Source organism: Penicillium psychrofluorescens (genome assembly GCF_964197705.1).
Source record: "Penicillium psychrofluorescens genome assembly, chromosome: 2".
NCBI classification, from domain to species: Eukaryota; Fungi; Ascomycota; class Eurotiomycetes; order Eurotiales; family Aspergillaceae; genus Penicillium; species Penicillium psychrofluorescens.
The window spans coordinates 991,447-1,017,753 of record NC_133440.1 but is presented as its reverse complement, the minus strand read 5'-3'; the positions used below and the strand labels follow the sequence as shown (position 1 = coordinate 1,017,753).

General features: G+C 49.9%; 11 protein-coding genes across 11 annotated transcripts; 6 read left to right on the top strand and 5 right to left on the bottom strand.

The window, feature by feature from the left end:
• Positions 1 to 40: 40 nt before the first annotated feature.
• On the bottom strand, positions 41 to 673 carry PFLUO_LOCUS2598 (uncharacterized protein; the record flags this gene model as incomplete). The annotated part of the gene is made up of 1 exon (XM_073779754.1): positions 41 to 673. The coding sequence occupies one exon, from the start codon at positions 671 to 673 to the stop codon at positions 41 to 43; it is 633 nt and encodes a 210-aa protein (XP_073636678.1).
• Positions 674 to 2,720: 2,047 nt separating this feature from the next.
• On the bottom strand, positions 2,721 to 4,436 carry PFLUO_LOCUS2597 (uncharacterized protein; the record flags this gene model as incomplete). Its single annotated transcript, XM_073779753.1, has 5 exons — positions 2,721 to 3,356; positions 3,410 to 3,720; positions 3,785 to 4,085; positions 4,139 to 4,186; positions 4,239 to 4,436. The coding sequence occupies 5 exons, from the start codon at positions 4,434 to 4,436 to the stop codon at positions 2,721 to 2,723; spliced, it is 1,494 nt and encodes a 497-aa protein (XP_073636677.1).
• A 1,865-nt stretch (positions 4,437 to 6,301) lies between these two features.
• On the top strand, positions 6,302 to 6,913 carry PFLUO_LOCUS2596 (uncharacterized protein; the record flags this gene model as incomplete). The annotated part of the gene is made up of 1 exon (XM_073779752.1): positions 6,302 to 6,913. One exon carries the CDS (start codon positions 6,302 to 6,304, stop codon positions 6,911 to 6,913), a length of 612 nt encoding a protein of 203 aa, XP_073636676.1.
• A 576-nt stretch (positions 6,914 to 7,489) lies between these two features.
• On the top strand, positions 7,490 to 9,031 carry PFLUO_LOCUS2595 (uncharacterized protein; the record flags this gene model as incomplete). Its single annotated transcript, XM_073779751.1, has 2 exons — positions 7,490 to 8,563; positions 8,625 to 9,031. Coding segments are annotated over 2 exons (1,481 nt in total), but the record flags the coding sequence as incomplete, so codon positions are not given.
• Positions 9,032 to 12,714: 3,683 nt separating this feature from the next.
• On the bottom strand, positions 12,715 to 12,921 carry PFLUO_LOCUS2594 (uncharacterized protein; the record flags this gene model as incomplete). The annotated part of the gene is made up of 1 exon (XM_073779750.1): positions 12,715 to 12,921. The coding sequence occupies one exon, from the start codon at positions 12,919 to 12,921 to the stop codon at positions 12,715 to 12,717; it is 207 nt and encodes a 68-aa protein (XP_073636674.1).
• Positions 12,922 to 13,935: 1,014 nt separating this feature from the next.
• On the bottom strand, positions 13,936 to 16,361 carry PFLUO_LOCUS2593 (uncharacterized protein; the record flags this gene model as incomplete). Its single annotated transcript, XM_073779749.1, has 4 exons — positions 13,936 to 14,926; positions 14,976 to 15,539; positions 15,588 to 15,612; positions 15,677 to 16,361. 4 exons carry the CDS (start codon positions 16,359 to 16,361, stop codon positions 13,936 to 13,938), a joined length of 2,265 nt encoding a protein of 754 aa, XP_073636673.1.
• A 468-nt stretch (positions 16,362 to 16,829) lies between these two features.
• Positions 16,830 to 17,513, top strand: PFLUO_LOCUS2592 (uncharacterized protein; the record flags this gene model as incomplete). Its single annotated transcript, XM_073779748.1, has 1 exon — positions 16,830 to 17,513. One exon carries the CDS (start codon positions 16,830 to 16,832, stop codon positions 17,511 to 17,513), a length of 684 nt encoding a protein of 227 aa, XP_073636672.1.
• Positions 17,514 to 17,966: 453 nt separating this feature from the next.
• Positions 17,967 to 19,169, top strand: PFLUO_LOCUS2591 (uncharacterized protein; the record flags this gene model as incomplete). The annotated part of the gene is made up of 1 exon (XM_073779747.1): positions 17,967 to 19,169. The coding sequence occupies one exon, from the start codon at positions 17,967 to 17,969 to the stop codon at positions 19,167 to 19,169; it is 1,203 nt and encodes a 400-aa protein (XP_073636671.1).
• A 2,736-nt stretch (positions 19,170 to 21,905) lies between these two features.
• On the top strand, positions 21,906 to 23,321 carry PFLUO_LOCUS2590 (uncharacterized protein; the record flags this gene model as incomplete). The annotated part of the gene is made up of 3 exons (XM_073779746.1): positions 21,906 to 22,161; positions 22,223 to 22,716; positions 22,770 to 23,321. 3 exons carry the CDS (start codon positions 21,906 to 21,908, stop codon positions 23,319 to 23,321), a joined length of 1,302 nt encoding a protein of 433 aa, XP_073636670.1.
• Positions 23,322 to 23,517: 196 nt separating this feature from the next.
• PFLUO_LOCUS2589 (uncharacterized protein) lies at positions 23,518 to 24,378 on the top strand (the record flags this gene model as incomplete). Its single annotated transcript, XM_073779745.1, has 1 exon — positions 23,518 to 24,378. One exon carries the CDS (start codon positions 23,518 to 23,520, stop codon positions 24,376 to 24,378), a length of 861 nt encoding a protein of 286 aa, XP_073636669.1.
• Positions 24,379 to 24,643: 265 nt separating this feature from the next.
• PFLUO_LOCUS2588 (uncharacterized protein) lies at positions 24,644 to 25,432 on the bottom strand (the record flags this gene model as incomplete). Its single annotated transcript, XM_073779743.1, has 1 exon — positions 24,644 to 25,432. The coding sequence occupies one exon, from the start codon at positions 25,430 to 25,432 to the stop codon at positions 24,644 to 24,646; it is 789 nt and encodes a 262-aa protein (XP_073636668.1).
• Between the last annotated feature and the right edge of the window lie 875 nt (positions 25,433 to 26,307).

Below are 26,307 nucleotides of genomic sequence, written 5' to 3'. Positions count from 1 at the left end.
GCAACCTCAAAAGGGCTCCGAAGATTGGAGGTGAGATAATTCACTCACAATCGTATCGCAATGGATATGCATCAATTCCATAAATATCCACAGCCCCCAATCCTGATCCAGGAGCCCAGTACCCCTTGACTTCGTTGTCATTTACTATCAAGGGAACTGTTATTCCGGCATCGAGGAGCTGATTCTCCACGAAGGCCATATACTCTCGATTTTTTTCAGTTGGAAAGTCCGTGACTCCAGGCCAAGTCGAATACTCGTTTTCCGGTTGTACCATTATCACTGGTCCGCCATGCGTGATTTGAGCTTTTTCGATTATATGACCAATTGTTGACATGTATCTCGCAGTTTTCTTTAAATACTCTGGACTGTAAGATCGGATCGTTGCTTCAGTTCGCAAAACCCATCCCGGGATTCCTCCTCCCGAGGTTTCCGCGTTGATGTATGGACCCGGGCGTGCAATCAGGTAGATTCCTGCTTGTGTAGCGGCGCGAAAGAACTCTTCGAGACTCCAGATTCCATCGGTCACGACGTGGCCTGGATTAGCCTCAATCAGGCCCCAGTCCACATAAAATGAGACGCCCGTAAATCCCATGCTCTTAATCTTCTGAAAGACATCGAGCCAGAGGCCTGGCACTGGGAGTCGGAATGGATGAAATTCGCCAGAGTAGATCATAATTCGTTCCCCACGAATGAACAAGGAGTGCTTGTCCCATGTTATCTATCAGGAATGGCTAGTTGTTAGGTAAACTGTAAGGCCCAGTAACCAGGAGAGATATTTCAGACCAGATTTTGTAGGCCATTTCCTTCTGTGGCGAGTTGACTTGAAGAACTTGTCTCGATGGAACCCCAAACCAATGCTGTAGGCAATGAGAATATCCCCAGCCATATAGGGATTAACAATAACATTTTCAGAAGCAGCATATTGAAATTTCAATGCCACCAATTGATTCTGGACTAACGTATCATTAAAACAAATATGAATTGAATAATCAAGCACTACGAGGAGGTTCTTTTACAGCTTTTTAATCTTCCAATTCAACCCCGCATAAGAGGCTTGTCTAGCAGGTCTCGGGTTCGAAATGCAAGCACATGATTGAAGGAATATATTTAGTGCAAATTTGACTACCCGGTTTTACGGTTAAAACCTTCTCGGTATGTAGCCGCTAAGCAAGAAAGGAAGGCAGCCGCAACCATTGCTAAAAGATTAGCCTAAACGCTTATTTCCGCGGATTATGCGGAATGCAATCGATTGTCCCCCATTGCATCATCGCGTAATCATAACCCCCCACGCCAATCGTTTCAGTAAACCTAGACCTTACACACGAGCAATTTGAAGCATCAATCTGCAAAAAATGGCCGCCCATATGAAGCTTGTCATTCTACACGCCCATGCGACGGGTCCGAATCCTATCAAGGTGGCAATGGCCTTGGAGTCACTGAAAGTTCCTTACACAATTAAGATGTGGGATTTCAGCGATGATCCAAGCACCGGCGTCAAGGGCACTGCATTTCTAAAAATCAACGAAAATGGCCGAGTGCCCGCTCTGGAAGATCCAAATACGGGAGTTGTCTCGTGGGAATCTGGGGCTTGTATGAATTATATACGCCGAGTGTACGACAAGGGCAACACGATTGGTCCTCCTGGTGATTCGGCACAGGAGCTGGTTGATTTCGAGAAATGGGAGTATTTCTTGTTATCGACCTTAGGTCCAATGACGGGTCAGACAAATTGGTTCCGGTTGGCATACTCTTCCTTGTTTGCGGCGTGTTTTGCCAGGTAGACTGATTACTTTAGACACTATCACCCGCAGAAGAACGATGACGCCCTCCAGCGCTATACTTCTCAGACTTATCGATGTTATGATGTTCTGGAAAAACAGCTGGAAAAGTCTAGGGGTCAGAGCATCATCCCCGGCCGAGTCACGGCTGTCGATTACCACTTTGAACCATGGGTGAGGCAGCATTCATTTGCGGGACTTTCTCTGGAGAAGTATCCTATGATCCAAGGATGGTTGGACTTGATGGGAACTCGGGAGGAGGTCCAGGAGGCTTATCTTAAAATCAAGAATGCTAAATGAGAGAAAAGCGGTGATGATTTGACGACAATTTAAGGCATTTATTTCAGTGCTTTTTTGTCTGGGAAGAAGAATGGTCAGGACTAAGTGCTTTTCAAGATGATTAGTTCCCAAATGAAAACTACAGAGGACATTGCCCGCTGCTTTGTAGACAACGTTTCATAGTTGTATTTGAGTGAGATATACTTCACTTTCCTTCCCGACTAATGAGCAAAATGTATCTCGCATGTTGCCTCCTTCCATTCGCCGCTGCTGGGTGACATTACGTATTTATGATCATCGCTCGATTATCTGGGAAATGCCGAAAAGAATCAAACTACCTTCAAGAAAAGACTGAGAATAGATCATCTAAAATTCTGCATTTGTTTCCGCTGTTTGCCGTACATAAAATCTGACGACTCATAGTATTGTAAGGAAACTGGCACAAAAATCAGTTGTATCAGCCACCCAAACAGAACCTGTCAATTGTGCTTCCTAGCTTCTTCCTAACCATTTCAGAAGTTTTTCGCGTTTACCTCTTTTCGAATCAAACAACTTCCGTTTTCAATGCTCAAAAATGCTGCTTGTTAAACGATACAAGTAAAATAGTAGTTGTGACTGGACTTGAATAGCCAATACAGCAGAGTCACCTAGGCTTTGTTGGTATTAACCAAAGTAGATAGTGCTCGGAGAGGTATCTCCGGCAGAGCTGTCGCTGGGGGAGAATGGCTCCACGTCAGGATGTTCGATGGGCGTAACCCACTGAGCGGCTTGCAGATCAAGAGTGTGGCCACGTTGGTTGAAGCGGCATTGCCAGCTCTTCACAGCCTTACAGCCAGGTTTCTGGCACATGTGGCCCAAGTAGCACTTTATCGATCGACAAGCACGACCACGAGAGCAAGGATGTTGAAGGAGCATGTGTCTAAGGACTTCTATGATCGCGTCGGAGACATCGTTGTGGTCGAAAGGGCAGCTCATGTCACCGCATTCCCCTGAAAGATGATAGCTATTGCAGACCTTGTGGAGCTTGGCCCGGCGGTTGTATTCGTCAAACGCTTCCTGGGTTGGAGGAGGACAATAAATGTCGATGCGGTCTCCGTCTTTATTCACTGGAATAAACTCCGCCGATTTGAGGCTTGGGAGAGGTAGTGTGGTTTGAAAAAACTCTTCAGAGCGACCGACAACCGATGGGGCGGACCATAGTTGCTTAGAGACACTTTTCTCCTCTTCGTGAGGATGAGACAACTGTTGGTCAGGCATGATGTGCTGTTTGTTGCAACCATTGCCAAACTTGCAGATCCCCTGATTCCGTGTCAGTCAGAATGTTTACACACAACGAGGAGCCAAAATACTACCTTCTGAAAGTGCTTGCAGACCGGCTTAACCATCGGAGCAGTCGGGATAGGCTTGGGCTTGCCATTAATCGAGGCAGCTGGTTTGATGCTACCGTTGGTATTGGCTAGAGGAGCGGAGGTGAATACAGAGGGCAACTCCCTGATGGGAAGACCCAGAGATTCAAAGTCACGGTGGAACGAGGCAGCTTTGATAAGAGTGATACGGTCGCTGCCCCTATGGGGAGTCAATAGGGAGCCGTATCCAGTGTCGTGACATCCCGCAAAATAAATATGCCGGCATTGGTTGAGATCTGCAAAGAGTCGAAACATTTCTGTTGAAAGGCAGGGTTTAGCAAGGTTTAAGACCAACACTTTGGACAAACCACTGGAACTCACCCCGGATCTTGAAGTCACTTCCTTCCTTTTCTTCCGCAGCATCTACAAAATCAAATAGATCTTGGGCTCGGGTGAACGCAGCGCAGAATGGAGACAGGGATCGAGCCTCATGCCCCGACAGCCCAGCGCGAGCGAAGGCTTTGGACAATCCGAGCAGATTGGCATAGACACGAACCATAATCCGGCACTGATCTGCCTGAGCTCCCATTGTCGAATGCATGAGTTCCTTGATTGAGTCACTCAGCTCACGAGCCGCATTAATTCCGCCCTCGCTCCCGGCCTTGACGAAGTGTTCCTTGAACTAAGTGGCATTGTCAGTACCCCTGGCATTAAACAGGCCCATTCTGAGCGTACGTGGTAACCATCGCCATCAACAAGAACTAGCACGAACGGATTGCGCTCCTGTAGCCCCATTAGCACTCCATACCCTGTTTAGAAGCTTGGTAGCTCCTACCTGACCGCGGGCCTGCTTCTTGTACTTCTCCCTGCCATCCTTCACTTCCTCGTAGTCGCTCTTCAAAGCACTGTAGTCATCCAGCAAGCTCCGAAACTGGGTGAGCAAGCCTTGGAGGCTGGCATGGTGCTGCTCGTTTTCTCGAGATAGGGATGAGACGTGGTTGTTCAGGGAATCTATATCCGCGTCCCGCAGCATGTTGACAGAGGATGGGAAGGCACGGGCTTGTCCCAGAATCCAAAGAAGGGTACAACGGAGCCGGCGAACATCAATAGTGGACCTAACAGGTTAGCAGGGAGAAAGAAGCAAGAGATCTAGCGCCTGCCCTTTGCGCAGTCATTCGAAGGGGAAAACAAAAATAAAGTGTTTGAAAAGGGAGGGAAGGCGGTCAGCGATGGTCCCACATCACGTGCACCGAAACTATAGCAAATATCTATGGTTATTATTCACTTTGTAATATGAACCACTGAAACTACAAAGAAAATCTGTCCCGGATGCTGTTCCAGAGCTGGCTGAGAAAGCTGCGGAAGCATTCTCAACTCATAAAATCCCTCCATTACGCGGAGCATGGATGTAGGCAAAGAAAAAGATATAATCAGCGCGAATGTTTCTTTCCTCTAACTGCGCTGCAACCTGTTCTGTTGGCTGTAGTAGATCAACCGATACATGTTAGGCCTAGGCTGGCCATGAGCCATATGGAGGCCGTTGAGACAATGCATAGATCTTTTTCACCGACGAGGAGATTCGCACAGGACTTTGAGCTGATATGGGCCTGCGATGCCATTGCTACCCGTGACAATTGAGCTTAAGCCTTTAGTGTCGTTAGGGAATACTGGAAGACCATGGGACATTGATGTGGACTGGATTTGTTGTGGCATAATGGGCGAAGCTTGGTTATATACTTTTTCAGTAGGTTTTCATGTCGAAAATATTTTTCGTTAATCCCGCCTGCAAGGCGACATCATTAGCACTTGATTTCTGATCTCTCCTCCGATCGTCAATCCAGGCGGCCAAAAAGTAAACCCGTGTCTAAATGTTTCTTGCGATACTTGCAACATGCTGGCTACAACACCACTCGGCATTCTTATACATACGATCTTCAGTTCCACTAAAGTGGTCCGAGCTTCGGAGTCTGCCGTCATAATAGCCGGGGTTCGACTTGCAATATGGATTTATTTCTCGATAGGAATTGCGGAATGGACCAAGGCATGGCATATGTAAATGCGCAATCAGTTATCCTCCCAATCTCCAAATGGCCCGCTAATACTATCTCGGTATGCAGTATGTCAAGACTCCACATTTGCCATGTGAAACCGTCAGGGATCGACGGCGGGATCGGTTACATTAAACCGCCCGGGAGCTGCGGCTCGATCCAAGCCTCGGTCGGTCGCACAAGCCATATGATCCCTGCGGCGGACATTTAAACGCTTTGACTCCCCATAATCGACGTTGAGTGAGCTGACGAACACATTCTTACGCCCGTCATCATGAGATACGTTCTGTTCTCCCTTAGCGCGCTCGTGTTCTACGCGATCTTCTACTTCTCGTTCGTCAATGGACTCAATGGCCTCGCCGAGAAGTCTGTCGCCTCCGGGAAACTTCCGGGCGTCAATCAACCTCTGCGCACAGTGTATACTGGCGTCGAGCCGATAGATCATCTGCTGACCATATTGACGACCTTTTTCTATCCCGCTCTGGACGGCCAGAACGCCACACTATTGCTGCATAGTGTTGGATTTTCCGGAACTTTCGGAGCTGCTTGGACTCTTGTTGTCTTGGAGTCCTGGAGAAAGGGGAACGCGGGAACAATTGCTGCTTAGTATGATAACACTCAGAGTGGCTTTGCAAGCTCAGTTACTGACGGTCTATGTAGTCCCGCCGTTTTTGGCCTGATGGCGCAGGTTTTCACGTTCGCTTTTGCAACTCCCCTGCTTTGCGGACTTCAGCTGGGCTGCTCCGTCACAGCAAAACGGCCCCATGCTGACAACATCCGCGTCCCGCGTGCTGTGCTGGCTTCTCTGCCTCTAATTTTTGTAATTGGATTCATGGTGCCAACCCACGCGATGGTGCTGCCCGCTCCAGCCTTGATCTCGGTGGATTTGAAGCAGATTGCGATCGCAATCTGGCAGCCTTGGCCGGCCTATGTCTCCATCCTGGCCACTCTTTCCTACTTCATCTTATCTCCGCTCTTCCCCAATAACCACCGTGCCTCTATGTCCAGTCTGCGATGGGTGTACGCGTTTGCATTTTTCAATGCGGCCGTTCCGCACCTGGTTTCGTGGACTTTGTCTCTATCCTCGGTCCTTATCCCCGCCATGTACAATGACCGATTCCTTGAGGCTCTGCACCCGGCGAACGTCTTTGCAGTTCCGCTCCCGTGGTCTGGCCAGACGGTCGATACGGTGGCAGAAGGAGTCCATTTCTTCTTGCGCTGGGATTATATGATCGGATCAGCCGGCATCCTGCTCTGGGCGTTGAAGCTGTATACTGTCGCTCATAAGCAGATTTTGAGCACCGTCTGCTGGTCAGGTCTGCTCTTCAAGGTCGGGTTGCTGACAGTATTTGCTGGTCCTGCCGGAGCAGCCGTTGAACTGATGTGGGAGAGAGATGAACTAGTGTTTGGCGAGACTGGAGGCACTAGACAGCAAGTCACAAAGGCCAAAAAATCTTCCTAGATGAAGAACTGGCCGTACAGAGATATTGGAAAGTGGGTAAACAAACCCTGGGTTGATCATGAACACTCGATGATCTATACCCTTTTCATGGTATCGGGCGATTGCAGTCTCCGAGACCAATAGAAAGAAAGAGTATCCCATGGCAAATCTCGTACTCAAGATTTATTCTTCTAAAGAAATTGCGAATGACCCCGGAGCTGCTTCCACCCTCCTTATCGCGGTTTATCGATTGCCTGACAACCAAGCCGTGACATCATCATTTATTTTGCGACGGATTGTCTCTGCAAGAGGCTTTGCTTTTCCAGAAAGTATCCTTTGCAACCGTTCAACCGTCTCGTAGAGCTAGCAATAATGATTCAGTGAGATTTAAACCCCATGTCAATGTCATGGTTCGACCACGAAGACAGATCAACCGGGGGGCAACTTGATGACGCTGTCAACGACCGACTCGGGTGAACAAAATGGGACCTCCAGGTGCAGGTACCGGGGAACCAGGACTTGGATACACTCCAGTCAAAATATTTTCAATATCCACTACCTGCTTTCGCACCCAGTTCACGCCTCTGATCCAGCACCATGGAGCCAAGCAGCTCCTCTCAGCCAGGTCAGCGTGAGACTAGCACCAGTGGAAGCGATGCGCTGAGTACAACCGCCACCTACACACGGCCAGGATCCCATAACGAGGCCGTTCGCTCCGATACTCTCAGTCGTCTCGCGACCAACCTCAACCAAGTCGAGCTAGAACGTATCAACACCTACCGACTCCAACATCGCTCTACTGTCGGATCTGGTCCAGGTCCTGCGCCACGCGAAAAATGGCTCCCCTTTGGGGCTGGCAAGCCGTATCCCCCCGACCTTCCGGACCCTGAGCAATATATAGTAGAGTTCACGGATGCCAACGACCCTCTACATCCCCAGAATTGGCCGTTGCGACGAAAAATTATCATTTCGGTTGTGCTGGCATATTCCACTTTTGTATCCTCATTTTCCAGTGCTATTTTTTCCTCTGCTGTGACAGAGATCGGGCCTGCCTTTCACGTCAGTACTGAAGTGGCCATTCTTGGAGTGACCCTGTACGTTTTGGGTTTTGCTTCGGGCCCTACCTTTTGGGCCCCGGCAAGCGAATTGATTGGTCGGCGATGGCCAATATTCGTCGGCCTATTCGGTTTTTCGATATTTACCATCGGCACAGCGACCAGTAAAGACGTCCAGACTCTGATGTTGACTCGATTCTTCGCCGGTTTCTTCGGAGCCAGCCCCCTCTCTATTGTGCCAGCGGTATTTGCCGACATTTATAATAACGAGACTCGTGGGATTGCGGTTGCCATTTTTGCCATGGCGGTGTTTGTCGGTCCATTTGCATCGCCTTTTACTGGTGGCTTTATTACCATGTCCTATCTGGGCTGGAGATGGACCATGTATATTGCGTCGATCATGGGATTTCTGGCCACTGTCCTTCTTCTTCTCTTCCACAGAGAAACCTATGCTCCTGCAGTTCTCGTGGGAAAGGCTACGGTTTTGCGAAGACAAACACATAATTGGGGTATCCGCGCCCGACAGGAGGAAATCGAGCTTGATTGGGAGGAGTTGATCACGAATAACTTCAGCCGACCATTCCGCATGCTTTTTACTGAGCCTATCGTGTTTCTGGTGGGTACAATCAAGTTCAATTTGCCCTTGTCTTGTTGAAGACAGGCTAATTTCATTCTAGGTATCCCTCTGGATGAGCTTTGTCTATGGTCTCATTTACGCACTTTTAGGAGCTTACCCCGTCGTGTTTGAAGGTGTACATGGCATGAACCTAGGAGTCGGCAGTCTTCCATTTATTGGACTGATTATCGGAGAGCTTTTAGGAGGAGCCTTCATCCTTTACGACCAGAGAGCATATGCCAAAAAGCTTGCCGCCAATAACAATATTCCGATTCCCGAGTGGCGACTGCCGCCTTCCATTATTGGTGGAATCTGTTTTACCATCGGATTGTTCTGGTTTGGATGGACCGGATGGACAAGATCGATCCATTGGATGGCTCCGACGGCCAGTGGTGTCTTAACCGGCTTTGGGATCTATGTTATCTTCCTGCAGTGTTTCAACTACTTGATCGACTCATATTTGACATTGTAAGTCAATGTACCTTACGCTGGCGTTGACTCAATTCTAACTTCGGAATCAGTGCTGCATCTGTTTTCGCCGCCAACACAATCATGCGGTCTTCTGTTGCAGCAGCCTTTCCTCTCTTTTCGAAGCAGATGTTCCAAAATCTAGGAGTCCAATGGGCAGGAACTCTTTTAGGCTGTTTAGCCCTTATTATGGTGCCTATCCCATTAGCATTTATAAAATGGGGGCCTGCATTGAGGAAGATGTCCAAGTTTGCGCCTACATTTGAATCGACAGCAGAGAGGCAGCCGGAAAAAGAACCGCGGGCCTCCGTATAGCATTACAACATAATGCAAGGTACCCGTTGCTGGATTTGTCTCACTCAGTCAAATGAAACTTGTCAGAGCTTCTACATACATTATTCGGTAAATTTCTGCTCATTATCACGGGCATTCTTACTGATTGCAGCCGAGGAGCTTACCGTGCCTTCTGTCAATAGCGAATGTTTATTTAGCTATCTATACTTAGTTGCATTTTTATTGAAGGCACTTCAAGTCTGTCAGTAACACTGAATGGTTGCGAAAGAAAGTTGTGGATCACAATTTTCTTTCTTGACCTGCGTAGGGTGTCGCTTAAGATCAACACTTTGGGTATACTTAGGGTCCAATCAGGTATCCCATGAGGCTGAAGTGCGCCCCAGGTGATCTAAAGCTCTAGGAAGACTCCGTTTAATACTAATGCCCGACAATAACGACGGTCACAGACCTCGGTAGTCTTTCTGTAGTACACAACAGAGATGAGAGACTATCAGCCACAAATGAAGTCATAATGTCGGTAGATGTCAGGGTGCATACAACAGCGCACCCGGCAGAATGCAGATCGGGGGTCGTGCAGTGTACGAGAAAATGTATGCGGGGAGCCTCTCAAATTTTTGAAGTGATGATTAGTTCGACGCAGCTTCACAAGAAATGAAAAGAGAAAGCGAACGGGTGTAACAACAGAAGAGGAGCTGCGACGCAGTCCCGTAAAATGGGTTTATATGTATGGCAGCAGTTAGAAGCAAAGAGCATTGATTAGCCACGCAACTATCTCCTGCTCCCTAACCGGAATTAATATCCGATGTCTCAAGTGGAGTGATCTAGTTGAGTCCCAGCCAAGATAGCTGACCACGTCTCGTTCAAACATACCAGAGATGGAGTTAAATCATTCCTCTCGCAGCGAGCCGCCAAGGCTCTTGAAAGCCTAGCATTCTATCAAGGTCGCGGGATCCATCATCCCCCAAGAGACAAACTGCCCATATTTCGTCAAATCGTTACAACTTGTGCACGCAAGTCTTCTGCCGGAAGTGCTAGCAGATTCCGCGGGAGGCTTTAACGGTTTTGGAAGCCACTAGTGACAGTCGGGAAGGAGTAGAGCTGGTTAATTGCGCGGACGAGACCCACCACTGCTCAACAAATATCGTCTCAGTGGTGCGATTGGCGCAATCGCCCACTGAGATCCTCCCGCGTTTGAATGGACGTCAAGCTCATTGCATGTGGCGCCAATCGAGACCAACATAATTTTTCGAAAGCTGAATTGCGTAGCGTTGGAAAAAAAACCCCCCGGGATCCACTGATCGATCGGGGGCCAGGCTGTCAGGAATGCAGCCCATTTGAGGATGGTAATGATTTCCGGGGACCAGTCAACAAGTGAGTCAGATGGGCCCAGATCTGCGCAAAGCGCCTTTATGATGGCTGTTAGTTGGTCCCCAGCGATGTGAAGGCGCTGGGATTGACAGGCGCAGGGCAGGGGTTGTCAGTCAGCCACACTGCCTTTGGGGAGGATGACCAATAGGCTTTCTGCATCCGAGAGTTAATGCATTTGTGAGCGCAACTAGTAGAACTTACCAAATTTAATGGAGAGGGGGAGACTGTACAGTACAGCCGATTCAAACACTAGTCCAGGCCAGAAGGTTCAAAAGCATCCATTCACGCTCTCCGTTGGCGAATGCACCATGGGTAAGTCATCAGGCCAAGACCTCGGAGGGCTCTCCATATGATTTAGTAGGCATGCCCGCTCAGGAATCATGGTCTCAAAGGAAAAATGCCGGCGTGGCCTGCATATCGTGCCAGCGGCGAAAGTTGCAGGTGATTATTCGTCCGTCCCACAAAAAGAAAATACATCAACATGAATAGTCATTGAGAGAGGGATTTGTTGGTAGTGTTCCGGTGAGGCGCCATGCAAACACTGCGATAGGATCGGACTTGACTGCGTGATCGACGAGAGCAAGGACCAGCGGCGAAGCATAGACCTCAAAAGCAAAATGGAGACCCTTGAAGAGCAAGGAGAGCTGTTAGATCGGCTATTTACCGCTGTCCGAGAACTGGACCCGTCTTCCGCCACCCAGATCATGAACCTTACACAGAGTCAAGCGCCGTTGAGTGAGGTCACGACGCATGTCGATGATCTGCTAGAGCGTGGAGCAATTGAAAAACCCGAAGAGGTGATGGAGGTTTGCAACGACGTTCAGCGAGTTCAGGAATCCGATAAAAAGGCCCAGAGCCATGAGGTCACGAAAAACAATGACTTTGTATCCTATCTTCTTTCTTTCAGGTTCACCTGGTCGCATCCGTATATGAACTCGATTGACCAGGATCTCTTCCTCCAAGACAAACGGTCCGGAGAGCTAGACGCTCCTTTCTTTCCACCATTCCCGGTGACCACGGTCCCTGCAGATGGATGCGTGAGTTGTTCCCGTCCTCACATACAATATCTCCAAGACATGCAATAACCTCGATCAGGTATAATATAATCATGCCAAACCGCCCGATGTGCCGGGAGGCCCATCGAGCCGGGGATTTCTTTTCTATCACTCGACCAAATGTCTCCGAGTCCGCGGCAAGCAAGACCTGCGTCCATTTAATTGGATGAAACGGGGCGAGACGACGGATATCGATATGGCTGCGTCTCTGGACAAATTCGAAGATCTGATATCGCTGCTAGTTGAAAAACATCTTCCAGTGAGTCTGAGGGTAAGTCTAGCAACGCCAGGAGCGTAGAAAGGGCAACCCCACCGAGGAGACATACATTGATATTTTGTTCCTTCCGAGCCAGTTCAAAAACAGGGAAGGAATATGTCCAAGCAGCCCACTGCTGCTGTGGCTGTTGGTGTCAGAGGGAGAAGAATGAAAGGGAGAGGGGGAAACGGGAAGTTGACACCAGTGTGAAGCCATTATTATTGCCAGCGCCAGGACCCTTTCTCCGGTCACGGGGCAACAGTGGATCTCCAGCAGTAAACCCAGTCTATAAAAGATGGAAATAACAGCCGGGGACTCTTTATTGAGTGGGCCACTTTTAAACAAAGTCATGAAAGAGCCAGCGCATGTTGCATGCGCAAGAAATATTATCATTACTACTATCTCGTCCGCCATAGAATTGCCATAGAAAAGAGTAAGAAAGATAACCTTGCCATCAACGCCGCGCTCGGTCAATTTCGAGCCCCGTTTCCCGTTTAGCCACCATATCCATCCCTCATAATAACGTCACATACATGGGTATTCATAAAAACAAGACTCGCGTCGCACAAGATCTGAGCAAGACATCCAACGATAGCTAGCCTGCATTGCTGGATTAAAGCGCAAAGGTCGCCGCAGTAAGCAAGATCGTGGGCTGTACATGGTTTGCACCATGGTCGGTGGCAGCCCCGAAATAGTGGCAGATGGCGGGTCTAGCCGGTGGTTTCATACGATTGCTTCTCGGCTTTCCTTTTCAGCCAGCGCCGGTAGGCGAAGAGCGAAACGATGCCACAGCCGACCAGGAACACGATGCAGAACACCAGCACCACACCGGGGTTCTTCGCAGCCCAGTTCTTTCGCTTGATCAACGAATGGATACTGGGGGATGGAGAGCGTTCAGCCAGACTGATCGCAGCCATGGTGAAGTAAAGATGCACGTGGAATTTGGGGATAAACTGCAAGTAACGCGTCGGGCCCTTGGTTAGAGATCAAGATCTACTGTCAGGAAGGCAAGAGAGCGTACACAAGCTGGAGGGGGTTTCTCAGTGGAAGCGACAGAGAAGATGATCGGCAGGCTTTGGACTGCACAGAGAGCGGATTAACACGATCTTTCAGGTGATCGGGTAGATGATCGGTGGATAAAAGACGGAAGGAAGTGTGGAGGGGAAGTGTCGTAGAAGAAAGAGAAAGAGGGACGGACATACGGTGACACCGGGTCCAGAAACACAAAGAAAGCTAAGCTCCAGCTGCTCCAAACAACATCTACCGTCTCAGTATTGCACAGCTGAAGGAAATAGAAAAGTGAGTGAAATCCAAGCTGTTTCCTTCCTTCGGCAGCCAGCGGAGATCAAGCTAGTCGATGATGCTACCTGACTCCCCCGGTCGGTGTCTACACTTCCCTTGTCTATACGGCCTGTGATTGGTATCCAGCCAAACTCGAGCCATGGTTACACCTTCCGTCACGCTTAACCGCTAAGGAACACTGTAGTCATGGACGTCAGTCTGTTCGAAGTAGATTCATGTAGGCAAAGCTCGCTCCACATGATCAGCGTGATCGACACATACTCTGCACGTCCGTCACTTGGGCTATACTATATATGTCTATAGTAGGAGCTAAAGTCGTTCCTGCATTTCTCGAGATGAGAATTTGCCGACGGAGCCGGGAGACAGACAATTGACTTTCTTGACGTCATCTACAGATGTATGAATGTGGGACAGCACCCGAGCAAGGTACAAGATACATCAAGGATATCGGGCGGGAAACTTGAAAGAGACTATTCCTCTCCAGCTGCTGATAATAATTTCGCTTCTTCTCAACTCTCGTACAATTTGTGCTCCAATTACTGGCTTGAAGAAAATATCACGTGATCAACCACAGGGCTCCTCTATATCTTGTCGATAATCGCAAAGCAGCTCCCTGAATTGCTTTGCGTTCAACTCTCCTTGGGAAGGACTTTTCGAAGATCGTGGAACTGGTTTGACCATGCCAGCGAAAATACCGTCAGCCCGGTGCTGTTGTCTATAAGATTTGGATCTGCCCCTGCCTTCAGAAGAAGCTGCGCTACTTCATAATTTGACCGCCAGCATGCAACGAACAAAGGTGTTGATCTGAAGCGTCCACCCCGAGCATCGATATCGATTTCCGGGTCAGAGGCAAGGATGGCTTTGACAACTGGCACCAATCCGAATGACGCCGCGTAGTACAATGGCTCTGTGGACTGAATACTCTCAAATCTTCCATCTCGGACGAGTGTTTGCACCCATACCCCGAAGTTGCCTCGATTAGGGAGATGTTTAGAATCAAATAGACGATTGATGAGCTCACGTTCCTGGTCTTCGAATTCGCACGACAAGCCATGTGTAGCCCAAAACTGCGCCGCATATTTCAAGAAAGGGCGATTCTCTTCCCGTTCCTGGATAATATGAAGATACGGTGAAGCTCCAGACCGAAAGTTCTCCAGACAGAGATAAGCGAGACACTGGCGTATAATGATTCGGTCGGCTGTCCTAGGGTCCAGACTGAAGTATTTGACATTGGATGAACGAATCCACTCGGATGTGAGGAAGTCCTTGATAGACGCGTGAGCCAAGATCACGGCTCCAAACTTGTCTTGCGTGATAAGTCCCTGGCAGATCTGGAGGAGGATCTGTGGAGACACTAGTTCCATATCGTCATCAAAGACAGTGCATGTCTCCTCCAGCATCACTGCCTCGTTGAGTTCGCGTAGGGTGAGCGTTCGCTTGGAGAAACTGAGCCAGAAAAGCGCCGCTCGGGCGAGCTCCCAGTCACTGGGCTCAATTCTTTCCAGGATGTTGACGTATGTTTCAAGCAGTGTGCCTGGCAATGTCTGCAATGCTTCTCGAATTGCCTTGGGAGTTCGCTTCGTACTGAGGCTTTCTAGAGATAGCTGGGTCCAGCGGAACCTGTGAGGAAGTCAGACTGCTCACATCGTGGTAAACATCTGGTACTAACGATCCGTCGGCGCCCTTCACCAAGGTCTGCCAAATTTCATTTTTGAGCTTAGCGCTTAGGTTTCTCAACTTGTCGTCAATTTCCAGCCTGTAATTTACAAACGTGTAGATGTCGTCTCGTATAATGCTGGTATTCATGTTGATTGTAGTGGCATGGCCGTCGGGGATCACTTCGGCCGTACCAGTCACCAGAATACGAATATTTGAAGACTGGCTCGAGAGCTTTAATAGAGAACGATTGATGTCTTCCAGATAAGAGCTTTCGTTAATTGCATCAATGAGAAGTACAATTGGTTTCTCGCCGAACGTGGCCTTGATGATGGCATCTTCGAGGGCAGAAATATCGACGGGGTGCCTGTGTGCTTTATTTTTGGCATTTTCTTCATAGAGTGGCCAAATAGTATCCAATATTGAGGGCATCGACTCGGAAAGCTGGGCCACAAATGATCCTAAAATATTCAGTGGATCCTGAGAGGCAGTATCGCCGAAAGTGCAGTAAAAGTAGGCAAAGTTGAACTCTTCACCCTTTGAAGCCATGGAAGCCAGCTCATCAACAGCGTGGGCACTATGAGCCATTATTAGAGTCATAGTAAACGAGAATGATCACACTTACAAAAGCGTTGTCTTTCCGGTTCCAGCTTTGTTCAATCAGTTTGTCAGTAAGTGACTTCCTATGTTCGACTGGCCAATATGTACATTTACCCAGGAGGAAGAGAATCTTCCGGTACGTGCCATGATTCCATAGCCAATCTCTGAAAGTTCGATCAATGAACCATTTCCCTGTTTGATTTCCGTGTCCCTTTGACGCTCGCATGTGAATTTGGCTTGAGCTGACGGGAGCCAACCACTGGAAAAGATCTTTGTGGGCTGTCTGGATTCGTTCATGCTTTCGAATTTCCAAGTCATCCTCGAGAGAACTTGCAAGGTTTGTTATTTCCTTGTGCAAGTCCCGTTGAAGGGCAGCACTGTCACTCGTGAGAACGAGAATCAGCCATGATTTGACTCTTTCTAAGCGGGTCAGGTGGGCGTTGAATTGATCTTGAGTGAATGGCCATTCCAGCTTTTTTTTGAGTCGCCTGAATTTGTTGGCTGGTTCTTCGAGGTCGTGAAGGAGGGATTTGAGAAACTCATGGGTTGTTTCCAGGGTGCTTCTTAGTAGTTCGGGGTCAAAAGCTACAGCTTCTGAGTAGGACGGCAATTTTTCCGAATCTTCAGGCTCGATGTGTACTGAAATATGTTCTAGTATCCCTTTGAGCGCAAAAAGCTCCTCACTCAATTTTTGAGTGTCGGACCTTGCCTCTCGCACTGCTTTTGCGTAGGCTATCGTGGTTCGGATGATCGAACCGACCTGCACGATCAGCCCAACAATTGATATTGGATCGGCCATTGTTGGAAAGATATGCACTCGAACCGGCTGCTATGTATGGATTGGGGGTCCAAGCAGCCACTACTTCCACCCTCCAAGAACCGGAGAACGATGTGCAAGGCTGACAGAGTTAGTTTTTAGGAGGCGGGGTCACTTGTGTGTCATGTTTAAGGCTGTCCTAAGCTGGTCTAGTGCATAGTGCATGTGTTTTATGTACAACAGATTATTCCGTTCCCGTGGGCGTCTCATGCTACCTATCTGGCACCAATCAAATCGTTCTACATGATGTGCTCTCGCTGCTTATTGTTATTGAAATCAGAATAAATTCCGTCTCCTACACATCTAAATTCGTGGATGGAAACAATGCACGGACCAGGCAAAAAAAAAACGGCTCGGATCGGGTGACCCAGCATCACCACTCATCCGAACCCTCCAGACAAGAATATAGGTTGCTTGTAACAGCTGCCCTAGTCAAGCCAGATAATAATCATGCTCCGCCTTGCTATAACAGCTACAGCTTTGATCACCGGCTCCTCCGCCGTCTATTTCTACATTCTCCACCTCAGACTGTCATCCCGCGTGCAACACGAATCCCGCTTCGAGACACTCTCAGCGTCATCTCCACGGCCTACAGCGATCGAGTCAGTTCCCGATAAGGTGTTCACAGGCCAGTACTATGCATTCTACGATCGTGCCTCAAAGCCAGTCCCACGGGACTCGCTGCCGCTAGCTGAGTCCCTTGAGAGTCTTTTCACGAAGTACGTCCGTCGTAATATGACGGCATTCTCTCGTCTACCGGCTGCATTAATTCTGCGAACTGTCAGTAAAACCTCAGAACAAAAGCAGAGCTTCAAGACATCGCACATTGCTTCCCTGAACTTCCAGGAGGGGGATCTTATCTGTGGTGCTTATCGGGTCAAGGTACGCCGAGAGAATAAAGTGGAGTTTGAGATGAAAATGCAAATGATGGATTTTGTGGATGGTCGATTGAGCGTTAGTTGCCGTGAGGAGGATGGGGAAGTCGTGTTTTCTACAGAGGTGATGATGTGGAAGCGGGCGGATGAGAAGAGGGACATGCCCATGGAAAAGCCTGTTGCTCGCTGGATGCATGAGCTGGGTTCATGGTGGCTAGTGGATTCAGGGGTGCAATATTTGATGCAGCTGGAGTCATAGTGGTGATATCTTTCTTCGTGTTCTTCTCTTTTCAATCAAAATCTTGGGTATTGGATTAAATCAGATGGAAAGTTCCCGTTGTCAAGGCTTTGGCCCGGATCTGGGTTGTCGTATGTGTTGAAAGGAAAGTTCAACTCCCACTGCTTTGAACGTAAAACAGGACCTATGTCGAGGCCTGTGTAACAAGGATGATTGGCCCGGCGTTGGGGATATTTCACAACAAAGGGAGAAACACGAGACATTTCAACGGACCACCCAGGATGTCTTTAATTAATTCCCTTTTACAATCCATTGTTATCCTTTTACTCAGAACTCGGCTTTGTACTCGTTTTGAAGCGACTCTCCGTCAGATCCAACAGCACCCAGGCACAGGTTCTATATAAGTTCTCAGGATGAAGCCCAAAACGACAGTATTCACAACTACTGTGGCACCCTCCAAACACTCTGTTCAACATGTGTCTGTACACATATCACCACTATCCAGTATGTGGGCACATCTCCAACTGGAGCGTGACCAGCTGTCTCGAATTCACCAACTGTGTTCGCAAAGTGGCAGGCACCGGCCAGACAGTCTCCTGCAAACAAGTCGAAATACTGCACGATCTCCTTCCCGCCGCACAACCCAGTCTCTGTGTCCAATGCGAGATGGAGTGGTGTGAAGCTGTTCAGTACAATGACCGCTACCCACTCCTACCGGACACCTATCGAATCATCGAGGGCTTGGATGCGAAGAGCCCGATCATCGAATTCGATGCGCGGATGACCCTTGATGTGAGAAAGACCTCTTCTAACAGCAATTACTATGCGCACACAACTGACAACAATCAGTGTGATCTCTTTGCTGACGTCTCGTTGCACGAACCAGAGCTTAGAGGTTGTCGGGCTTGTCGTCCGCCTAAGGGAAAGGGGCGGCATGCTATCTCCTCCAGAACTGTGAGCCGCTCAACCCAGACTGATGCGAGTGATATCGAGAAAAGCCGAAAGAAATCAGCTGCCGACTACTTGACACAGTCTCCCGTGAACAGCCGATATGGCGCGGGTGAGAATCCAGCGAAAGACCGTGACTCTCGTCCGCATGACCTAAGGACTGACACTTTTGAATCACGGAAAACCGCTGATACAGCTAAAGACTTGATCGACTTTGCTTCGGCCACTTGCAAGCCGACGTGCAGCACTTGCTGGACCAGCTTGGACGACATGCGCAAACCGGGCACCCTCAACAAACCCGCTACCTCTCTTGACAGTTTGAAAACCAATGGGTCATATTCTCTTCGTCCAGATTTTCCTAGCGACGAACTTCCTATCTTCATGTCTTACAGCCCCTACGACTGGATTCCAACTCTCAGTCCTGGCTACACCTTTCTCGAAGACGCAACTCCAGTGATTGCAAAACATTTCGAAAGATACCAGGAAGAACTTGGCGAGGACTCCATTGAGCAATCTGACTCTTCGGATCAGAGTTCTGTGCGCCCTTCTCCAGCGCCCGTCCTGAAGCCAGTGGGTGGTCGAAAAGCGACACCCTACACGCGGCCTCTGCCTCACTTCCAGCGGTTTCAGTCAATGCCTTCGGACACTAAGGCAGACGGGTTGGGTATGTTTCTTCCTCCGGAATGGGCCAGCTGTTCTGATCGTTCCTTTCAGGGTCGATTCTGTTGAGGGACATTTGTTGTGGTGTATGGCGGTGGCTGGTTGTTTGACCACTCTTGTGTCTCGTTAAAGATTTACCGTTATTGCTTTCCATGTCAGAAACACAGAGATTCTCTTTCAAACCCATGTCAATTGATACTCTGATCGCGAGATAGATGTTTCTATATTTAAAGATTTGTTCCGAGGTTAAATAGTATACCCGCACCCGGTAGTCGGGCCCTCACAGTAATGTGCCGGTTGCTACTTACTACTTCAAGATGCTGTTGCGAGAGGGAAACTGGACCACTCCTTCCACCAGTTTCGCCCTGCAGAGTTCTGAGTCTCTCTCTCTTTTTTCTCCGTCCTACTCCCAATCAACCATTTTGATAAAGCCTTTTCTTTTTGCCACTGCAAGCTGCTCTGCCACGTCTCATCTTTCATAGGCCATACTTTTCGAAAGATGACTGCCTGCCATAGCGGCAGGGCCATTCTTCTTCTCTGACGAATTTCATCTGTGAGTTCAGCTTCGCGGGCGACAAGCTCATTGCAACCGTCTCGCGTGCGCCCAAGCGTGCGCCCAACTTGCCAGCAATGAGCAAAAATGCGATTTTTCTCTGGCTCGTCTATGCGAATATTCATTCCTTCCAGAGGTATAGTATCTGGACCTTGGTTCTTGCTTGAAGAAACGACTCTGAAAATTGCACAGGCGAGACTTTCATCCACAGCACTGTTGATCATGAACCGACGAATGTGCCCATTGCGGTTGCGAAAGTATCCGCCCAGGTCTTGGAAGGAGACCTGATTGTCTGATCTATCCCAAGAATTGTGTGTCGAGGAAAGAGGCTGGGTGTATTCTTCCCATCCTCCCCAGTAAGGGGAACGGCTCATAATATTTGTCTCTTCACCCCCGTTTAACGAGGAATCGTATGCGGCAAGGTACAAGGTCAGGTATTTCATTCGATTGAGAGTACCCAACGCTCGGTAAGAAGCGACCTCCGAAGCATTTCCTTCGGATCTCTGGATTTTGCAAGCTAGTTCTTCCAGGAGAGGGCACTCTCTGGCGATGGTTTTTATCTCAGGCTCTGTGAGACAGCGTCGGTGATGGCGATGCTCGTAGAGGAGAGCTAGTTTTCGCAATCGTGGTCCGTGATGCTCCACAATAGATTCCACGGGAAGAAGCGAATGCCATCCTTCAATATAGAGCTCTTCCAATGGTGGCAGAGTACAAAGAAAATGTCTCGCAATATCGTAAAAATCAACCGGTTGTTCACATTGTTTCATGCAAATTACTAGCCTGCGGAGCGATGGAAATGAATATTCTCGAGACCAGAGGCTAAGTGCTCTTTTGTTTACCCCTGCTTCTACCGCCAGACTTTCGAGGACAGAAAAATCTGTATAGTATTTCCACTCTCCAAGTGTTGACCATAAATCGATAATTTGAATGTGCGTCAATTCGCACCCTGAGGTAGGATGTCTGTCCCATGCAGGCCTTGGTGGCCACGGAAGGCTGATGGGTTGACCCGCACTTGTTCCTGTGATCCAGGGTTGGGTATTGCCAGCATTGTATACCTCTTTTAGATTTGGGGACAATTGTAACAATTGTAGGTTACAATACTCGACGCTTGGAGCTTCGATGTCAAAGTCATCAGGGCTCGATGGGTGAACCCACTCAGTGACCTCCCACATGAGCACGACACTGTACAACAAAGGAGACGTTAACATCTGAATAACACGGTAATAGTAGAGAGTGTCCATTCGGAGTGAATGAAGCCGGAGCCTACACCTGGGCTGGTATTCCTCTAACGCCTGAAGGAGGCAGCAGGGAAACGATTCAGTGCATAACCATACCAAATCCTTCAGCTGGGTTAATTTCTGGATCAATGTAACAACCGGCTCCCAGATCGATGAATCAGATAAGGTCACCGTTCGTGGCCTATTAGAATAGCGACGTAGAGGCTCTCCGTCACGCCACACAGGCCGGTATCGGCGATCGTGTTGATAAGACAAGTTTTCGTAGAATGGCATGTACGGCTGGCCAGGCATGTCGCATCTCAAACCCTCTATAGTATGCAAATGCGAGGAAGTATGACCTTCGCATTGATCGCAGCAATAATCGTCGATCACGAGTCGACGAACGTGCGCCATAGTTCCTTTCCGTTCGAGCTTTCGAATGTAGCTGTTGACCTTTTGAGTGAATTCCTGGACCGAACCCCCCGGGAGGACGCTAATATGTGCGTCATGAAAGAGGAGACTGTTCACCAAGGGCTTGCACCAACGAAAAAATGCTTTGTTGACGAGGGCGAGGCTTACGAGGCCCGGCGGATCGTACGTCGCGAGGTGTGCTGTCACCGGCTCGAGGATCTCTGCTGGAAGAGCTTCGATCGACATGTTGATGCTGTAGTTTTGTCGTCGATGGAACTTGGAGATGAGATTTCGAGGTGTGGTGGTAGCGATGAGTGTTCAGCCCCGCCTTTGGGCCAAGCCCTCTGCCATCCGATGCGGTAGAAACTGGGGGCCGTTCACATTATCCGACCTATTCGGAAACGAGGCTAACCTACCCGTATGGCCCAATTCTGGCTAAAGTCGGCGCCTTGACTGCATAGATCGGGACTCGGACTTGCACCGACTGGCTTTCCCTTCTTCCCCACCATAAAATCTGCACCCCCACGCGGCTTCGGTACTGGAACCAACGCCTTCGTTCGTCGCATTCTCATCATCTTTCCGCCGCATCCCGTTGTACATAATCATCTGCGTTTTGCGACAATTATGTCCAAGCCAACTGTGGGCTTTGTCGGTCTAGGAGCCATGGGCTTCGGCATGGCCACCCACCTCGTCAAGGAAGGATATCCCGTTCACGGCTTTGATGTGTTCCCCGCCTCAGTCGAGCGCTTCAAGACTTCGGGTGGGATACCCGGAGAATCGCTGCAGGATTCTGCTAGCGGGAAGCAATACTATGTCTGCATGGTGGCATCGGCGCCCCAGGTACAAACAGTGCTCTTTGGAGCCGGAGGAATAGTGTCTGGTAAGTCCTGGACCATTCACTCGCAGGGTCCGCTTGCTAACTATTTCGATGCTATGCACAGCTCTTCCTCAAAATGCGACTCTCCTTCTCTGCTCTACCGTTCCAGCATCATATGCCCAGTCTGTCGCCGCCGAGCTGCAGTCGCGCGGTCGGGGAGACATCCACTTCATCGACTCCCCTGTATCAGGCGGCGCCAAGCGCGCCGCCGACGGGACGCTGTCAATCATGGCGGGCGCGCCTAGTGCATCTCTCGAGAGCGGCCGGTTCCTTCTCGAGGCTATGTCGGATGCGAACAAGCTGTACCTAGTCCCAGGAGGGATTGGCGCCGGAAGCAACATGAAAATGGTACATCAGGTTCTGGCGGGCATTCAGATCCTCGGTAGTAGCGAGGTGATGGGTTTCGCGGCCCAATTGGGACTGGACGCAACGAAGACAGCGGAGGCGATCAAGTCGTCCGATGCGTGGTCGTGGATGCATGAGAACCGCCTACAGCGCATGTTGGAGGAGGATTGGCATCCTGGTGCTAGTGCGCTGACTATCATCCTGAAAGACGTGGTATGTATACACGTTTGCTTCGTTTCATTATTCATTTGCTGATATGCAGTTAGGGCATTATCACCACCTCCGCTCGTGAAAACCAATTCCCCACTCCGCTCTGCTCAACAGCCGAGCAGGTTTATCTCTCTGCCCTCCTACAAGGCTACGGACCAGTTGATGACTCCTCCATGGTCCGCCAGTATTTCTCCGAACCCATCATGAAAGTGGCCTGCACCAAGTCTGCCGAGGAAACAGCCGAGAGCCTGCAGCTGGTTCTTGATATGATGGAGGTGACAAACACCGTCGCTGCAGCCGAGGCTATCGCGTTTGCCCGCTACTTGGGTGTCGATCTCAAGCAGTTTTTCACGCTTGTCAACGATGCGGCGGGGTCCAGTCGGGCTTTCATGACCAAGGGCCTAGAAATGATTGAGGGTCGGATCGGACAGAATACCGAGACGGTCAGCGATGCGATCCGGCGTCTAGGAAAGGCGGTGCAACGGGCTCGGGATTTGCATTGTCCGCTGAATCTGGGCAATGCGGCCATGAATGTTCTGATTATGGCTAAGAAGGCTGGGCTTGGAGCTGAGGGGAGCACGAGCGTGATCAAAGTGTATGGTAAATAGGATCTAGTCGTATGCTATCCCTCCGATCTCATTATTATTGACGTAACTCCACTCTCTCGGAGCGTCTCCGACCCCACACTCGGGTGGGAGGCGACGCCTGAACCGCAACGGATTAACTATAAAACTGCGTATTCCTAATGAAGACCGGTCAATCCCCCCATTTCGCTATACTATTCCCCCTCTCCCACTCCCAATCATGTCACTCTCCAACAACCGCGCCCTCAGCATCCTTGACCATGCCGCTACCAACCGGTACGGCGTGCCAGCGATGTGCTGCTACAATGTGGAGGGCATTCTCGCAACGGTGCGCGCCGCAGAAGCCAAGCGGTCACCGGCAATGATCCTACTCTTCCCATGGGCGGTGCACTACGCCGACGGGATCCTCGTGCACGCCGCCGCGGAGGCAGCCTCCAAGGCCTCCGTACCGGTTACCGTACATATGGACCACGCGCAAACGCCCGAGATCATCCGCTACGCAGCTGACCTCGGCGGGTTCGACAGCATCATGGTCGACATGTCGCACTACGAGAAGGCGGAGAACCTAGCCCTGACGCGGGAGCTGGTTGAGTACTGCCATGCGCGCGGAATCGCGACGGAGGCGGAGCCCGGCCGCATTGAGGGTGGGGAAGATGGCGTTGCCGACACGGCGGATCTGGAGGGACTGCTTACAACGCCCGAGGAGAGCCAGGAGTTTGTTGATACGGGGATTGACTGGCTAGCGCCGGCTTTTGGGAATGTGCATGGCGAGTACGGGCCGCGCGGGATCCGACTCGAGTATGACCGCCTGCAATCTATCAATAAGGCTGTTGGGGATAAAGTCCGGCTTGTCCTGCACGGCGCGGATCCCTTCACCAAGGAAATCTTCCAGCAGTGTATCGAGTGTGGTGTGTCCAAGATCAATATCAACAAGGTCTTGAATAATGAGTATGTGAAGGTGCAGCAGGAAAAAGCCGGCAAGGTGCCTCTCACGACTCTCCTTGAGGAAGCGACCAATGCCATGCAGAAGGCGGTTGAGCGGTGTGTTGACATGCTAGGGTCGGGAGGACGATATCCTTGAAGTGTGAAAATAGAAAGTGCTGCATGCAATTGCATCTTGTTTACCATATTTCCCATGTTCAACGCAATGAGACGAGAGAAGCATGCTTCTCAATTATATTTCTTGGATATCGGAACACCATAACAGCAAAACAAACACCATTCAGAATATAAGCATCCCCACAAGAAGAATCGAAGTACAAGAACGAGCGCATTGATCACTTGCACATCGTGTAAGGCTCCAAAACAAAATCTCACTATACGACAGGAGGACGCTACTGGCTACTCTATGCGCCACCGAGAAGACCACCAAGCATGGAACCGACGACTGGGATACCGTTCAGAAGGTCAGAGAGTCCAGCAGACGGGGATGGTGCGGGGGTAGCCGACGAGCTAGAGCTCGAAGCCCTGTCGGAGTTCGAAGACGAAGACGCAACCTTCATGTGCTCATGGTGGATGTTGGCAGCCTTGGCAGGATGTGTGACCATGGTCTTTACAGCGTGTGTGGCATGAGTCGCTGGCACTTGCATATGTTGGGTCTCGGCGGCGGTAGTCTCATGCATTGGGGCGGCGTGAGTGGTAGTTGGCTTCATCTCATGCTCCTGGGAAGTCATGGGCTCGTGCTCGTGCTTGTGAGTAGCTTTAGGCGCCGGCTTCGCCATGGTGGTCATGGAAGACGATTCCGACATCATAAATGACTGAGGGATAGACGGCGACTCAATCACAGCCGAGGACATGGGCATCTCAGTGCCATCCGGCATCGGAGGCAAGGGCATCTCCATGGGGGCGTCAAAGTTCTGGTCAGGAACATCCATCGCCGAAGGCGCGGGAGTGGACTGGGCAGAATTAAGGTGCAGAGCCGACGAAGCAACCTGGGCCCCCGTGGCACCTTTGCCGAGACCATAGGGCATGTCATTCCCCTTGTCGTTCATGGGAGAATCTTCCATCTCCATGCTGCCAACGCTGCCGGACGGGTTGAAAGGGAAGGTGCTGAAGGGATCGCCCTGCGGGTGAGGGGCTGAAGGGGCCGCAATAGCGGAGATGGCAAAGAGCGCCAGGGAGAGATAGACGTGCATCTTGGCTTTGTTGTTATGTCGATAACTATACTTTGTCAGGTGGGTGTTTGGGGTTGGCAGGTGTGGAGGGATTCTGAGCGAGGGCAAAATAAAAAAATTTTTAAGGAAGGACTGAAAAGAATACAACGAGAAAAAATTCCGAGCTACACTCGGAAAAAAGAGGTGTGGACCTTTTATGGCTAACATGGCAAAGAATTCTTGATGCGCTCTGTGTTGTGATTCCTAACCACCGCGTCGTCCATGCCGCCGGATACACGCGCGGATAGGATCAGCATCATCTGTTGCATAGTCGAAGGGGGCTCCGTGCTCGTACATTGTGCTGTATGCAGTATTAAGCGGCAGGGGAAAGTAGGACCAAGCCCTATTTGGTTGTGTGGAATGATCACCGTGCAAATTGCCTTGTCTACTTCAGTAACATGCGGGAAATCAACTGTCCGATGATGACGATCGCGCTCCCTCGATGCCGACTTAAAGCCAGTGCAACCCTGAAGGCTCCTGGGGACGGCCGGTTGAAAGCTGGCTATGGACGTACTTCACCATGGCACTTTGCTTTGACTTTGATATGTACTAGTTCTTCCATTGAGACACGAGATCCACAGATAACACGGCTTTCTGCAGGTGCTATTAAGGACTACTAACTCGACGTTAAAAGCAGAACTAAAATACCGTCGATCTGACTTTTGCTCAATTAAGGGGCTAATTGCTCTCTAATCCTCAGGAGACACCGACGTGTTGAAACCTTCCTGAAGGAGTTCAACCCCAGGACTGTTTCAGTATGTAGGGATACTCGGAGAATATGTACATACTCGAGGCTGCAGCGCTCATTCCCGCGCCAGCCTCGCTGCCCCTTGCAGTCAATCTCTCCCTGTTAGTCC